Source organism: Corythoichthys intestinalis, chromosome 15, assembly GCF_030265065.1.
Source record: "Corythoichthys intestinalis isolate RoL2023-P3 chromosome 15, ASM3026506v1, whole genome shotgun sequence".
Lineage (NCBI taxonomy): Eukaryota > Metazoa > Chordata > Actinopteri > Syngnathiformes > Syngnathidae > Corythoichthys > Corythoichthys intestinalis.
In genome coordinates, this window is record NC_080409.1 from 8,711,720 (window position 1) to 8,727,309 (window position 15,590).

The window sequence follows — 15,590 nt, forward strand, 5'->3', positions numbered from 1 at the left end:
TTATTTTACTTTACATTCACATATTTCGTTTTTATTTAAATCATTGTCTGATTAAATATGTTCAACTCGATATATACTTAAAAACTTTTACATATTAAATATTTCAAATATATATTTTTTCCTTTTTTTCCACTTAACTTCCCCCACCCCACCCCCTCTGTCTTAGCAGAGAATGGTTTGACTCCGCTCTGGCGCACTCAAGGCTACACTACATACGTGCCCTGAAGCAGGAAATTCAAATCTGTCATCGTTACAAACTGTAAACATGGCGAGTCTTCATAAATCGGGCGCGCAGAAAAGAAAAAAGAAAAAGAGATGAAGATCATTGAGGTGAATGACAAAAGTTTTTAACAGGGGGACAAGAAGCCAGAGAATTAGGGCTAGAGTTGGCTGTGGAAGGTGATGTTGGAAAGTGAACAACAGCCGCTAACACTCAACGTTTAAATTCGCGACCGACTGCTTGTAGCCTATTGAGCTGTGGTATGACAAGACATTCTGCTCGCGTTGAGCCGAGGAGAGAGAAGGGTATGGGAGATCAGGGATATATGTTAGTCTGTGGGGAGCAGGTGCGCGAGACTGAAAAGACTTGGCTCCGGCGGCTGGATTTATCTTAGGTTTACAATCCACTGTGTATTATTATCAGGGGTGCACATAAGTGGTCCACAAGCGCGCATGCGCACTGGACGTAGACAAACGCGCTGGCCCTCGACGGCTTCCATACGCTTTTGCGTACCGATGGCTGACCACTGTATTTGCGGCGGACACGAGAAAACCACTTCTCAAAATGTCAAAGAGGCAGGCCCCACTGAGTAATTATTTCCGTGTTCCCCCACCCCCGTCAAAAGACAGACAGACTACAGACATCACCGGAGCTACCGCAAAAAAGGACTTTTGCTGAAAAGTGGCTGCAGGAGGTACCATGGCTAGAAGCAAATGATGCTCGCACGGAAATGTGGTACAAAATTTGCCGCGAGAATCCCAATGTCGCTGATAAGAGCAGCGCATTTTATGTAGGGTCAAAGAATTTCAGCCATCCAAACTTTGAAAAGCACGAAATAAACAGAGAGCATGTGGCAATTAAGCAAACTATCGATGTCAGACAGGACCCCACTCGCCCTATGGACAAGTGGCTGAATAAACTTAATGAAGAACAGCGCCATGCACTGACAAACGTGTTTTTGCTCACATTTCACAAAGCCCAACATGCACGTTCAATGAGCTCTTGTGAGGAGGACATCCCACTTTTACAAAGGCTTGGAGTTAATGTGGGAGCCGCATAATGCCCTTTATTTTGAATTAGTGCTTTTATGTTTATTTCTTTACATTTCACTTCAAAGTAATGGCAATTTTGTTGTGCCAGTTGATGTTAATCAAGCATTAATTGTTTATATAATTAATTAAAGGTAATTGGCTCTAAGTAAAGCTTGTCATAATTTTATCGCATCAGGTGGGTCGGCTCTCAAGCTCAATGAGGACCAAGTAACTTCTCCAGGTCCTCCTCTGAGAACCTGGGCAAAAAAAATATGTGCACCCCTGATTATTATTATTATTACCCCAGGGATGTGGAGGGGGCATCCACAGATTGTTTAGTTATACTGTTTCGTTGCTTAGCAGGCAGGCATAGCACTCTTAGTTGTATTGTATTGTAGCCTACATGGGGCATTACATGGAAATTGTTTGTTTGTTTATATGGTGTCACATCACATTACGATCTGTTAAATTTAGCTGTCCATCACAGATTAAATAATTTGAAAATTTACACTGTCATTGCTTGCAAAGCGTTAAAAATACTGCGTATGTTGTAGTGACAAGCCGGTGGCAAGGGTGAACTAAAACTACTGAAATGCAAAGAAAACTGTTTTGGCACAGTTCTTTAACACATACAAAAACTGATTTTCATTCAAAATTGTATTTTTTCAATGATTTGCAAAATAAAAATTAACAAAAACATTAATAACCCCAAACTCCATCTCCTAATTTTTATTTTCCCTCATTTCCTCACATACTAAATGCCAAATCTAAATTTTAACTATTTAAGAACACATGATGTATATTAAAATGGAAGTTAATGTCAACATTTACTTTTGCTTTTTTTTTTTTTTTTTTTTTAAATAATAACGATATAAGTAACATACATTCAGAAAAATACTATTGACTGATATTATGCAGAGTGAAATGGAATATATTTTGAAGATCGCACAAACATTGACTTTTTTAAATAATAAGGAATTGAATAAGTAGCCTAACATAAATGAACAAATATAAGTCCAAAGTGCACTTTGACAGCTAAGATGTTCTGAACCTCCCCATCAGAGCAAATAAAACTAAATATGATAAATAAGCCTCCTACACTCTTTCCTTGCTCTTAAAGATTTGATCCATTTCCTGTTGCATCGCCCTTTTTTGTCGCATCAATTCAAAAAACTTTTTGTTGTTGTTGTTGCTGTTCCAGAAAAGATGTGCTAGCTAGCTAACTATCTCTGCTGATCACATGTCAGTATGTCAGCCAATTGAACAGATAAATGAGTCCAGGCGTTTTGCTTTGCTGTGTGCATTCGCACATTGACGTGACTCATCATCAACAGACTCGGATAACTGCAGCACTAAGGGAAACCTCCATGCCGTCCGTGGAATAAAATAAATAATAAATATTGGTGGAAACGGATTACGCTACACAAGCACTTTATTATGCTTGTTATTAACACTTGTGTATGTAAATCTGATGTTGGTAGATTGTTTTCTTCTTGGAGATGAAATGCATGTGTGGCAGCTCAGCATTTAAAAAAAAAAAATGTACATAACGTTTTGACAGTTGCTGTCATATTTTTGGAATCGAAGCACCGTGTACTGGAACAGCATTCCGGCCCTGAATCTTACACCTGAACTGCGTTCCTGCCCTGAATCTTATACTGGAACAGCGTTTCTGACCGTTCTGGCCCACTTTCACCCCTGGTTATAACTAGTTCATAGATCATCAATTGTTAATAAATTATTAATTATTATTATTATTATTATTTTGCTTTCTTAAGTTTTTGTTAACAGTGTGCTGTGATGTATGGACAGAAAAATGTCCCTCATAAATACAGTTTATTCTGTGTTTAGCACAAAAAGCGTCCCAATTTCATTTGTTTGTACAATACTGTTGTGTTTTGTTATTCTGTCATATGATAGCTCAGTAAGTATGATTGTATGTATTAAACAAAATTTCAACATTTCATCTGTGGTGTTTCTGTGGTGAAGTAAAGCACACAGAGAGATGTATGGACGGAACGGTGTAGAAAGTTTAGTTGATGGTTTGTAAACTATGGTTAGTAAACTATGAACAACTGATCTGGAAAGTGTGGGTTAATATATTAAGTATTAGTTATATGCTTACGTATGTTATTGGGACTTTATTTGAAAGTTGCACTTATTATTGTTTACTAACAATTAAGACATAAGGAGTAGTTGCAACTTTAGAATAGCGTCCCAATAACAAACTATCAACAGATATTCAAAAAGACATTAGATAGTAAGTTACTAATAGCTTGTTAATGGTATACTACTATTTTATGAGGTGTAGGTATAAATCATTGACATAGAGCTTACAAGTTATTTATTACTCATTCATCATCAGTTTATTTATGATATATTAACTATCTCAAAGGCATCATTATAAATGCTTAACAAACTTCACAATTAACAAATCAAAAATATATCATTTATTAACAGTTTCCTAATGATGTATTAACTTGTTATAACAGATAGTTATTATAAAGTGTTGCCAAATTTGTTTTTTAATATAGATTGCAGGAGGTTGTCTCCCTGAAAAGTAGACCTTGGAGCAAAAAATTGTGTGCACCTACGGTGTACATGATCCTTTGTGGAAAACTAAATTGGCTTATGCTCTTATAGTGTATGTATAGACAAATGTTTCCATGTAAATTGGTTCATACCCTTGAGCATTCAGCATCTATGGGTCTTGCAAATCCAAATTGTGCAATATTGAGCTCATGCAGCAGCTCCTTCAGCCAATAAGAAAAAGATAAGATGTCAGGGCAATTAACCAAAGCCTTTCATTTATTGATCTGTTTTAAATGGCTGTACCTCAGCCAAGAGATGGTTCCTTCCCTTGACGTCTTCTAAGATCTGGATCAATTTGGGAGTCCTGTAAGTACTGCTGGGTACCTGGCAACATTATAGTAGTGGCTTAGTCATATCTTCCGTTTTTGTTTTTAGGAGGAAATCCATGGGCGTTCACATGAACGAAATTGTATTATTGCAAAGAGGGCTGACTTTTGTGAGTTTTTCCGGCAGGGGGCTCAGTTGAGGCTCACGTGCGGTGGAAGGTTTAGGTTTAACAAAAGAGAACTCCATCAGGTCAGTGGTTTTGGCTGGCGCTTTCCTCAACCGCATTCCTCCAGATGCATTGGCAGCAAGCTTCTCCATGAGGGACTCGATGGCAGTACGTTTCCTAAAGGAAGTACAGTTTTACATCACACGCCTTGAAATTTACAAGGGCATAGGTTCGATCTCAACAGTGGTTGGGATGATATAACAGCATAACCTCCATGTACACTTTTTGCAGGGGACATTAATAAGACCAAACAGATTATTGAACCGGGGTCAGGGCTACATTCCTCACAAATATGAACCAAATTAATTGATAGGCTGGATGATCAATGCAAAATAAATCTGTATTGACTTATACTAACTTTCATGTGTATTGGGTCAGGTGATGCAACGTTCAATTCAAACCTTTGTTTTCAAAAACTACTAAAGAAACATTTTGAATTGCAAGTCCCTTTATCAAAAAAACGGGGAGCTATCAAAGAATGTGTCCACTTCTGTGGGACACTGCAGCATCCCTAGAAACAAACTAAAGTATTGTAATATAAAAGTGATTTGGGGAAAAAAAAAAAACTGAGATATCCAAGGACCGATCTACATCTGAGGCACACTATACCCCAAGACTCAAATCAAAGTACTCTCATTAAATTTTTATGTGTGATTTCATTTCACAGATATTTTTTGTCATGTCAATTTATGTTCATGTCAGTGTCCCCCTGGAGTGGACCAAATCTCTCCGTTTTTTTTTTTTTTTTAAATAAAGGCACTTGCACTCTAAAGCCAGCGCGTTGCATTACCGTAATGCACATAATGCGAACAATTAAGCCTGTCGCAATATGCAATAATTCCATTTATTGCTCGGTAAAGAAAAATGAAGACGGTAATTTTATCGCCATGTGTGCACGTGCGTGCGCGCGTGCGGCAGACGTGCTGTTAAAAGTTCGGCTTCCTACTAACTACACAAAATGCATCTTCGATCCGAGTCCGGCAAAAAATAGCACCGGAGCCAATCCGTTCCCATTATATCCTATTGTTCAACGTATAGCGGCTGCGTCAGTGCTTCGGATTGACTGCGGATCATCTCAGGCGTGCCAGAACCCGGCCGGATGGTTTAGGCTATTTTCTATTTTTGCCGGAGACGCATTCATCAAAATGGGCGGAGCCGTGCTTGGAGTCAACAGCCCAGTTGCTTATTCACAGTTTAACCAGCGAGCATGGACGAAGAGCGCTCGTGCATTGAGGTGGAAAGTCACAAAGTGATTTATGATGCATCATATTATAAGGACAACATTAAAAAGGAAGCTGTGTTTGGTGTCCTATTATGTGTTTTTTTTTTTTATGGCAATGATATCAGACACATGACGTACTGACAACTTCGTTTTTTATTAACACACGGAGCTAACAATACTTCCTCAACCTGAGGCTCTCGGCAGGCTGTTTCTCTCTCACTGCCGCGTCACATGAACAAAACAACATCACCGTTGCGTGCGCTTCAGGGTGCCTCGGAAAACATTAAATCAGAATATTACAGATGGAACGCCATAGCAGAAGCTATGAGGGGAAACGTTTTCATTTGCCTAAATGCATTAGTTATTAAGTGCAATTTTATTTTTTTCTTGAAAAAGACATTTAATTTATTCTGTGTTTCTGTGCGGTATCAATATTGTTGTCTTTTACTTTGAAGAGGCATGGTCTATTGTTTTTAGTTGTGATTTCTTAAAAAGTATATTTGAATTTAAACATTTATGGCGTTTAAAAGGGTGGACTTGATCTATTAATATATACTGTATTCTCACTGCGGTATTGCAAATTGGTTTAAAAAAAAATTGGGGGGGGCGCAATAATATCACATATCGCAATAATTTGAGATGAATTATCGCACACTAAAATTTGTTATTACGACTGGCCTACGAACAATGATTCAAATGAGGGACGGCTAGCTTGACTTCGTTGTTCCTTGTGGAGGCTGGCCTGACCGCAGTAGTTTTGCAGGTTAGCAAGTTCACACAATTTAGTGTTAAGCTAACTCTGATGTAGGTCGGACTTTCAGGAGCAAAATTAATGGTGTTTCCCCCACGTCCACATGAATCTGTTGGCGCAATGTGAGGGCGTGTTTGTCTGTGTGGCGGGGGTTGGAGTGAGCAAGTCATCAGCCAATCAAGTGAAATGGGATAAAGTGAAATGTAAGTGAAATGGGATAAATGTAGGTCTAAACATAAATGAAATAATTCACTTTATAATGATAAGGTCTATTCTATCCTTACAACATATGGGAAGACAATCTAAATTACCTACATACAGTAACTAGACTCATCATATAATGCAGTCGTTCTCAAATAGTGGGGCAGGCCCCCCCAGGGGCGCTGAGCGATCCCGGGTGGGAGCGCATGTGCCCTCGGGGAACATATGTTTTTGCCGTACTAGAATAAAGTGAAATTGCACATCCACTCAGTGGATAGCAGTGGCACTCTCATTTTCACAGTGTTGTTTGAACCAAACAAGAGCACACAGCATAGAGCAATGGAGATATGAAGAGCTAAGAGAAGGAACTATGACAAAGCATATATGGTGTTTGGCTTCACTTTTAACAGTGGGAGAAGAGGAAAGGCCAATATGTTTATTGTGTCTAAAAATGTTGGCAGCGGACAGTATGAAGCCAAATCAATTAAGACCTCACTTAAAGACATTAGACTCCAATCATTTTGATAAGCCGCTGGGCTTTTTCAGCAAAAACATGCCGAATAATGCTAACAATCATCCTGCTTTTTGAGTGTTACATCAGTAAACCAGCGAGCACTGGTAGCATCATATAAGGTGGCATACCAAGCTGCTTAGTGCAAAAATAACCTCAAACCATAGCAGCCAAAATAAAAATTCCCTCTGTCCAATGACACTGTCGTTTTTGTTTTATTAATTTTTGTTTTTTCTGTCAAATTTTTTGGCATATTGTACTTTTGAGCTTTTTTTTTTTTTGCTAATCAGCAGTGCTGCAACGATTCATCAATTAACTCAAGTATTCGATTAGAAAAAAAAGATTCAAATTAAATTTTGCTGCTTCGAGTATTCGTTCAATTAAAGTGGCGTTGTAATGGTTTGTTTTGAAAGTGTTTGCATTTAGTTTTATTGATTTGGGTGGATACAATGCCCTCTAGTCTGCCTCATTTCTGCTCCCTGTTAAGACCAACATTAGTTTTTGTTTGAGCTAATGTTTTTTTAATGCATTCGTAATTTAGTTTATAGGTATATTTAGCCGTTTTTGTGGGAATATGTGTCTGTACCATTTGTTAAGAGCATCGTAAAAAAAAAAAAAAAAATGTTAGCATTTAAGCTAGCGGACATTTGCTATGTAAGTTAGCCAATTGCTCTTTTCTTGTACAGATCATCATTTGTTTAATTTTTTCGGACTGTTTGAGGCTCAGCTCAGGTATTTTAATTTTTTTATGTTCCTTATCCGATTACTCGATGATTCGAACTAAGTAGTTCAACCATTAATCAACTCCTAAAATAATCAATAGCGGCAGTCCTACCAATCAGTGTGAATTTACTGTTATTTATGGATTTCAATGAATTTGATTTTTCAGTATCAAGTGGTCAAAAAAATGTATCGAGTGTGTTGTTTGGGTGTGACTTTTTTTTTTTTTAAATTCAGGCAAAGATGCGCGTTGTCTTTTCCGGTACGAACAAAAATGTTAAAGATTAACTTTATTGTAACTTAATCAATATTGTTTGTTTATGTGAACAAGGACAATGCTATGCAGAGGTGTACTTATAATATATATATATTTTTTTTACATTTAATATTTTTTGGGGACAAACTTATATAGCCTATTTACAGTGTCAACAGAGAGTTGGAGGGGCGCGAAACGTTGGCGTCTTCCTGAGGGGGCGTAACAGAAAATAATTGAGAAGCACTGATATAATGCAAATAAGACTGCTTAAAAGTTGGTAGGGATAATTTGAGCATCCTGAAAAGTTGGTAGTGTTATGTCCCTTCCGTCCCTATGTAATCCTACGCCCTTGCTTGAAAACATTCCATGTTATGAATTCCCACCTGAGCAGAGGGTCAATCCAATGATCCTTCACATATGCAACATCGTAGACTTGATTCCACTCATCTTGTATCCAAGTGGTGAGGTTCATGAAAAAGAAACTCAGGAACTAAAAGCAAGCAAATCATATCAAATTGGGGTCAAAACATTAATTTTTTTACGCAACGCCATTCTTACAATGTGCATGTTTTTAATGTCCAATGATTTGACGATGTTGCTGAAAGACGGAAGTCCAAGCTCATCAAAGTGGAAAATGGTGAGGTAACAGATCACTGAAAACGGCAGAAATACATCCACGGTTACACTTACAGTATTTGAAAAGGCACAATTTTGAAACTTACTGACAAAATGGTTGTGATAACGTTTGGATATGAGTTTGCCACCCTGGCCAAAGAAAGGATTGATGACTATGTCCAGTAACTTCTTGTGTTCGATGCATCCAGAGACCAAATCGAGAATGAACTTCATAGACTCGGGTTCCATGTTCTATAAAGTATATCCAACAATAATGACATACATTCAGCGGTTGGTCACTTCATCTATTCAAATGTATGTTCTTCCAATGTTGGCATTTTGAGATTCTTATATTAGTGGTATTTTATACAGATTCCACTTATATTGCAGTAGTACAGCACATCATGTCACATTGTCTCTCCTATGTCTGCAGTTGTCTAAAAAGAGCGATGTGAAATGTATGGGCCCCAAGGGTTTCCAATCCGGCACCCTGGCGGGGTTGTTCTGCCTGACAGGCACATTGTAGCTCATTCGTATTGTACATACAAAATCACATGCTTTTATTTTGACACTGGTGCCATAAAACTGAAGATTTTTGTGATCAAGTGTGTGCATTCCTGCACTTGGCTGGCTTTCGTGTTCGCGGTTACAGCTTCTGAAGCAATGAAGCTTTGCAGCCAATTTGAACCCATTGGCTACAAAGCTTCATTGCTTCAGAAGCTTCATTTGGCCATCACTGCTCCTTTGGGGGAGAGAGTCAACCTCTTCTGCCACCTGCTGTCAACACTGTTGTCGTCAAACATGCCTCCTAGCATGCATTGCAGCACTACAGATGTAAATAACAATCAAAATTCATGTTTTGTGCTAATTATTTCTTTAGTTACTCTTTTAGTTGTTTCATTAATTGCTAGTTGTGGTATTTGTTAACACTATTTGAAAGTGGCGCCGTAAGATTGTCATAAGACAATCATAACTATGACATGTCATAAGCATTAACGAATGCCTATAACAGATGTTATTTAGTGTCTCCCGGCAAATGATCTCACTTTTGAATGTATGTAAAAAATCCGAGCTTGACATAAATGGAGTTAGTGACATAATTTGCCAAATGACACTTAATGACATCTGTCATAAGCATTCAGTAATGCCCATGATAGTGTCATGTCATTATTATGGCGGTCTTATGTCACCACTGTCAAATGAAGTGTTATCTAAGATCCCAAATAAATCAACAAATACTGGACTGTCTCAGGAAATTAGAATACACAATATTCTATTTAATATTGTGTATTCTAATTTCCTGAGACAGTCCAGTAAGTCGCACAGGACTCGCAGCATTCAAAATGAGGGGGAAAAGTAGCTGCTTATGGTCCAAAAATTCCGTTGTCTGAAAATATACGAGTACATAAGTAAATTTAAAGCAAGTACTTTTGTACTTTTACTTGTCATTTTTTTGCACCTGCATCTGTACATTTACTTACAGTGGGGGAAATAAGTATTTAGTCAACCACCAATTGTGCAAGTTCTCCTACTTGAAAAGATTAGAGAGGCCTGTAATTGTCAACATGGGTAAATCTCAACCATGAGAGACAGAATGTGGAAAAAAAAACAGAAAATCACATTGTTTGATTTTTAAAGAATTTATTTCCAAATTAGAGTGGAAAATAAGTATTGGCCACCTACAAACAAGCAAGATTTCTGGCTGTAAAAGAAGTCTAACTTCTAACTAGGTCTAACGAGGCTCCACTCGTTACCTGTATTAAAGGCACCTGTTTTAACTCATTATCGGTATAAAACACACCTGTCCACAAACTCAGTCAGTCACACTACAAACTCCACTATGGCCAAAACCAAAGAGCTGTCGAAGGACACCAGAGACAACATTGTAGAACTGCACCGGGCTGGAAAGACTGAATCTGCAATAGGTAAAACGCTTGGTGTAAAGAAATCAACTGTGGGAGCAATTACAGTATTAGAAAATGGAAGACACAAGACCACTGATAATCTCCCTCAATCTGGGGCTCCATGCAAGATCTCACTCTGTGGCGTCAAAATGATAACAAGAACGGTGAGCAAAATCCCAGAACCACACGAGGGGACCTAGTGAATGACCTACAGAGAGCTGGGACCACAGTAACAAAGGCTACTATCAGTAACACAATGCGCCGCCAGGGAATTAAATCCTCCACTGCCAGACGGGTCCCCTACTGAAGAAAGTACACGTCCAGGCCCGTCTGCGGTTCGCTGGAGAGCATTTGGATGATCCAGAAGAGGACTGGGAGAATGTGTTATGGTCAGATGAAACCAAAATAGAACTTATTGGTAGAAACACAGGTTCTCGTGTTTGGAGGAGAAAGAATACTGAATTGCATCCTAAGAACACCATACGCACTGTGAAGCATGGTGGTGGAAACATCACGCTTTGGGGCTGTGTTTCTGCAAAGGGACCAGGACGACTGATCTGTGTAAAGGAAAGAATGAATGGGGCCATGTATCGAGAGATTTTGAGTGAAAATGTCCTTCAATCAGCAAGGGCATTGAAGACAAGACGTGTCTGGCCCTTTCAGCATGACAATGATCCCAAACACACAGCCAGGGCAACAAAGGAGTGGCTTTGTAAGAAGCCTTTCAAGGTCCTGGAGTGGCCTAGCCAGTCTCCAGATCTCAACCCCATAGAAAATCTGTGGAGGGAGTTGAAGGTACATGTTGCCCAACGACAGCCCCAAAACATCACTGCTCTAGAGGAGATCTGCATGGAGGAATGGGCCAAAATACCAGCAACAGTGTGTGAAAAGCTTGTGAAGTTACAGAAAACGTTTGGCCTCTGTTATTGCCAACAAAGGGTACATAACAAAGTATTGAGATGAACTTTTGGTATTGACAAAATACTTATTTTCCACCATGATTTGCAAATAAATTCTTTAGAAAAATCAATGTGATTTTCTGTTTTTTTTCCCCACATTCTGTCTCTCATGGTTGAGCTTTACCCGTGTTGACAATTCCAGGCCTCTAATATAACTTGCACAATTAGTGGTTGACTAAATACTTATTTGCCCCACTGTATACATATATAAGTAAATTTAAAGCAAATACTTTTGTACTTTTACTTGTCATTTTTTTGCACCTGCATCTGTACATTTACTTAAGTAGGATAAATTGAGTGCTTTATCCATCACTGTCTAACTGTTTTGCTTAGTTGAAGTTGACTCGCACTAGGTATGAAGAAGTAGAACAGACCGATGGGCAGCGCGGACTCACATTTTGACCTGTTTAAAAAACAACCCAGATAGCTGGCCGACGTTGCATAAACGTTGATTTTCTATCAAAATCATCAGTATGGTTGACATAAAAATTTTCAACGTCAAGTGACGTTGAATCAACGTTATTCTAAGGTATGTCAGGCGATGGTTGGGTCACCATTGTTTTATAGTTGATGAACTAATATTGAGAACTAGTTGATTTATGATTGACCGGGAAATATGATTGAAAAGCGATTGAATTATGAATGAACGAGCATTTAGGTCAAAAACATAACATTGATACAACGTTGTTCCGTTATTACTAATAATCGAAATGACGTTTAGGTTTTGTAAGGATTTCAACGTTGAAACAACATGAATTGATAGAGGTGCACGATAATTATCGGTCCAATAATAGGAATTATGACGTCATCCCAATAAATCCGATAACATTGTATATTATCGGGCCTATTAATAATATTTTTGGAATGGTGTCGGATTGGGATGGGTGCGTTTGTTTCCACTCCTATTTTGCCAGTATGCAAAGTTTTATTACTGTTCTAGAGGCCGTATTTTCCTTCACTGAGTTACAAACCTTCCTACGGCAATTAGCAAATGTTTCCATTTTACAGTGTTATGTTTACAAGTTCTTGAGAGTCCTTTTGGTTATTGATAAGCTTGCTCTTCTATAATTGCCAGGTTAAGAAAGTTGTTTCATGGACCAAGAAGATAAAAGTCTCTCTGTTGCACCATATGTTTTATCTGCTGACAAAGTGTAACACCTGTTGGGTTTATGTTTGTTTTAGATCAGTGTTCATTGTTCAGGGGAACACATTGTCACACACATATTTATTTGGAAAAAAATAATATGGGCACTTTATTTGAAGTCAAAACTGTTGTTGTCTTTGTTTTGTTCATTATAATAATGTTCATGTCATAATTAAAATTCTTCGCTCAAAGACAAATCTATGCTGAATCCACCACTAGTATTTTTGACCTACAGGTGTTCAAAAACTCAGGTGAATATACATTGAAAAATTACATATATATTATCGGTTATCGTATCGGTATCAGCCTTGACAGGAACAGGTAGTTATCGATATTCGTATCGGTTTCAAAAAATGGATATCGTGCAACCCTATTAATTGAGGGGTGCAAAAGTGACGTCGATTCAATGATACAAGATCGACAGCGGAATGTTGATCCAACATCTTTTCAACGTCAATCCACTATCTGGGAACTTTGGGAAGCTGTCAAAATCAGAAGAAAGTTGAATGGGAAGCCGCTTATAAATTAGCTGAGATATACAGTATTGGTTTCGAATTTGGATTAAAAAAAAAAAAAAAAAAAAATGATCTAATTCGGAAGGGTTCCATTAATGCATAAGAGAAACTCGTGGGGTTCGGTACCTTTAGAAAGGTTAAGAACCACTGATTTAGAAAGAAACTCAGATGTGAAATTTGCAATCTAAACTGACTTCAGAACAAGTGACATCATCAATGCATTCAATCAATTTTTGTTGCATTCTTATAAGTGCATACCTGCAGGCCCTTAGCTGCATGTTCCATAAAGTCATCCAGATTGGTTCTCCCGGCAGTAAATTTGTCGAGCAGCAAAATTGCCACTTTCACAAGTTCCCCTTTGCTATTCGCCATGCTGCAGAATGTGCACAATATCAACACGAAACGTGCCAGATTCCTCAACAGTTAGAATAGCATACAACGTCAACACATATGTTTATATTACACGCGTAAACACTGACGGGATGTATCGATGTGTAGATAATATTAAGTACAATCAAATTATGACGTAATAAATTTGACGTCATGCAAAACGGTGCAGTGGCTTGCGTTCAATAGTAAATTTTGGCGAAACTTGGCATTCCTAAAGCGAATTCTTCCACTCGCGGCAAGTCAGTGGGTGCTCACTTTTGTTTGCCAGTGTAAAAACTGAGCGTTTTATTTTTATTTTTGGAAATGAAATGACACGCGTGCACGTTGACGTAACGGCGTCGCACGAATGAATCATGACATAAGAAAGTTAGACGTGCGTCGCGTCAATTTGACAATTAAATGTTCGGTCAGTGGTTGAGTCAGGACTGAAACGTCATAATGATTGATCAGCTCTGGTATGTTTAAAACTGTAATACAATTAGCATGAAAGACATTGAAGAAGAAGGTAAGACTTTTGCTACCTGAGACGTATGTTCATTTTCCTGAAGGCTTCATTTTTCCACTCCAAGTGATGATACTTGTAGTTTTTCTTGCTCGGTGATGCTGGCCAGGGTTGCCAGATGGGAAGGAGTTTCAAGCCCAATGACAACCTCAATTGTATTTTCGTTTCAAAATCAATAAACGACCTAATTAATAAATGAGCATATGGCGGAAAACACTCAGGTGACTTGAAGTTCTGCTCTGAGACCCCCAGTTTGCCCAAACTCAAAATTGTCCGATATGCATGTGTGATACATCATTGGAAAGCTTAAAATCTCAATTTTCTGGGGGAAGAAAAAAAAAATGAACAGGAGGGCATTAAAAAAAACAATATATATATATATATATATATATATATATATATATATATATATATATATATATATATATATATATATATATATATATATATATATATATTTTTTTTTTTTTTTTAACAGGAAAACCATAACTGGAGGTGAGAGCATAGTTATAGACGCCACGATTTTAACGAGATTTTATTGCGCACTTACCTCTTTTAGATCCAAAAATCCATGAAGAATGTCAAGAAGACACAGCTGTGAATGGCCACAGCCGGATTTTTGGGGGGATTTTATGGGTGAAACCAAGGGCGTAGTTTTGGTCTTTACATTGGTAGGGACGATATGGCATAACCTGCATGTACACCTTTTGCTGGGAACGGGACATCTTAATGATCAATGCAAAATAAATCTTTATTGACTTACACTTTTATGTGTACTGGTTTAGCCTACACCGTTGAATTCAAACCTTTTGTTTAAAAAAAACAAAAAAACAAAAAAAAAAACAAAGAAACATTTAGAAATTTTCTTCATTTCATTTTGTTAATCATCTCTTAACTAACTTAACTACTGAAACTGATTTTTCAGCCTTGTCTGTGTTTTCCGCCACATGCATAAGTATTTTTTAATTATACTTTGAGTGGAAAAAAGTGAAAAAACATTACTTATATGCAGTGTTGTTAATCTTACTGAAAAAAAGTAATTAATTATAGTTACAAATTACTTCTCCCAAAAAGTAATTGCGTTAGTAACTCAATTACCTGAATGTAAGAGTAATTAGTTACTTGGCAAAGTAATTGGTGATAATTACTTTTTTTTTTTTTCTCAAAAAAAAAAAAAAAAAAAAAAAACATTGGCCACACTATGTGAAGTTTTTTGTGAAGGTTTTTGGTACAATTGGCCCGAGCCCAATTCTTTACCCTAATTTACCCTTTACCCTGAATCAACTGTTAAAAGTTGTTAAAATTGCTCCCATTATTGCATTAGTTCCCTTCTCTCTACTTTCGACATATGAAAATTTTAAAACTGTTTCATCATTTAAAGATAGATTCAAGTCAAGATTTTGCCGATTTAGAAGTATTTTAGATAAAAAGTTACTTAGGTTCGCTAGGAAGGTTCTCTACAACAGAGCCGTCCTAAAAGGTCTACTGCTTTAAGATGGCGGCTGTCTACTAACTCATTTAGTGCCATGTCTGTCATTTTGCATCTAGTTATATCTATGTACAG

General features: G+C 37.6%; 1 protein-coding gene across 2 annotated transcripts in view; it reads right to left on the minus strand.

The window, feature by feature from the left end:
- Window positions 1-14,122, minus strand: part of LOC130931335 (cilia- and flagella-associated protein 99-like) — a 30,488-nt gene extending 16,366 nt beyond the window's left edge. The window contains exons 1-8 of one of the 2 annotated variants that reach the window (XM_057860051.1): window positions 14,046-14,122; window positions 13,393-13,507; window positions 8,720-8,864; window positions 8,556-8,650; window positions 8,381-8,487; window positions 4,276-4,453; window positions 4,087-4,167; window positions 3,936-4,004 (exon numbers count right to left, since the gene is read on the minus strand). In XM_057860051.1, coding sequence (XP_057716034.1) covers window positions 3,936-4,004; window positions 4,087-4,167; window positions 4,276-4,453; window positions 8,381-8,487; window positions 8,556-8,650; window positions 8,720-8,864; window positions 13,393-13,507; window positions 14,046-14,062 — 807 coding nt within the window. In that variant the 5' untranslated portion in view covers window positions 14,063-14,122. The remainder of the gene's footprint in view (window positions 1-3,935; window positions 4,005-4,086; window positions 4,168-4,275; window positions 4,454-8,380; window positions 8,488-8,555; window positions 8,651-8,719; window positions 8,865-13,392; window positions 13,508-14,045) is intronic. The other variant, XM_057860052.1, reaches the window with a different exon arrangement.
- Window positions 14,123-15,590: the final 1,468 nt, after the last annotated feature.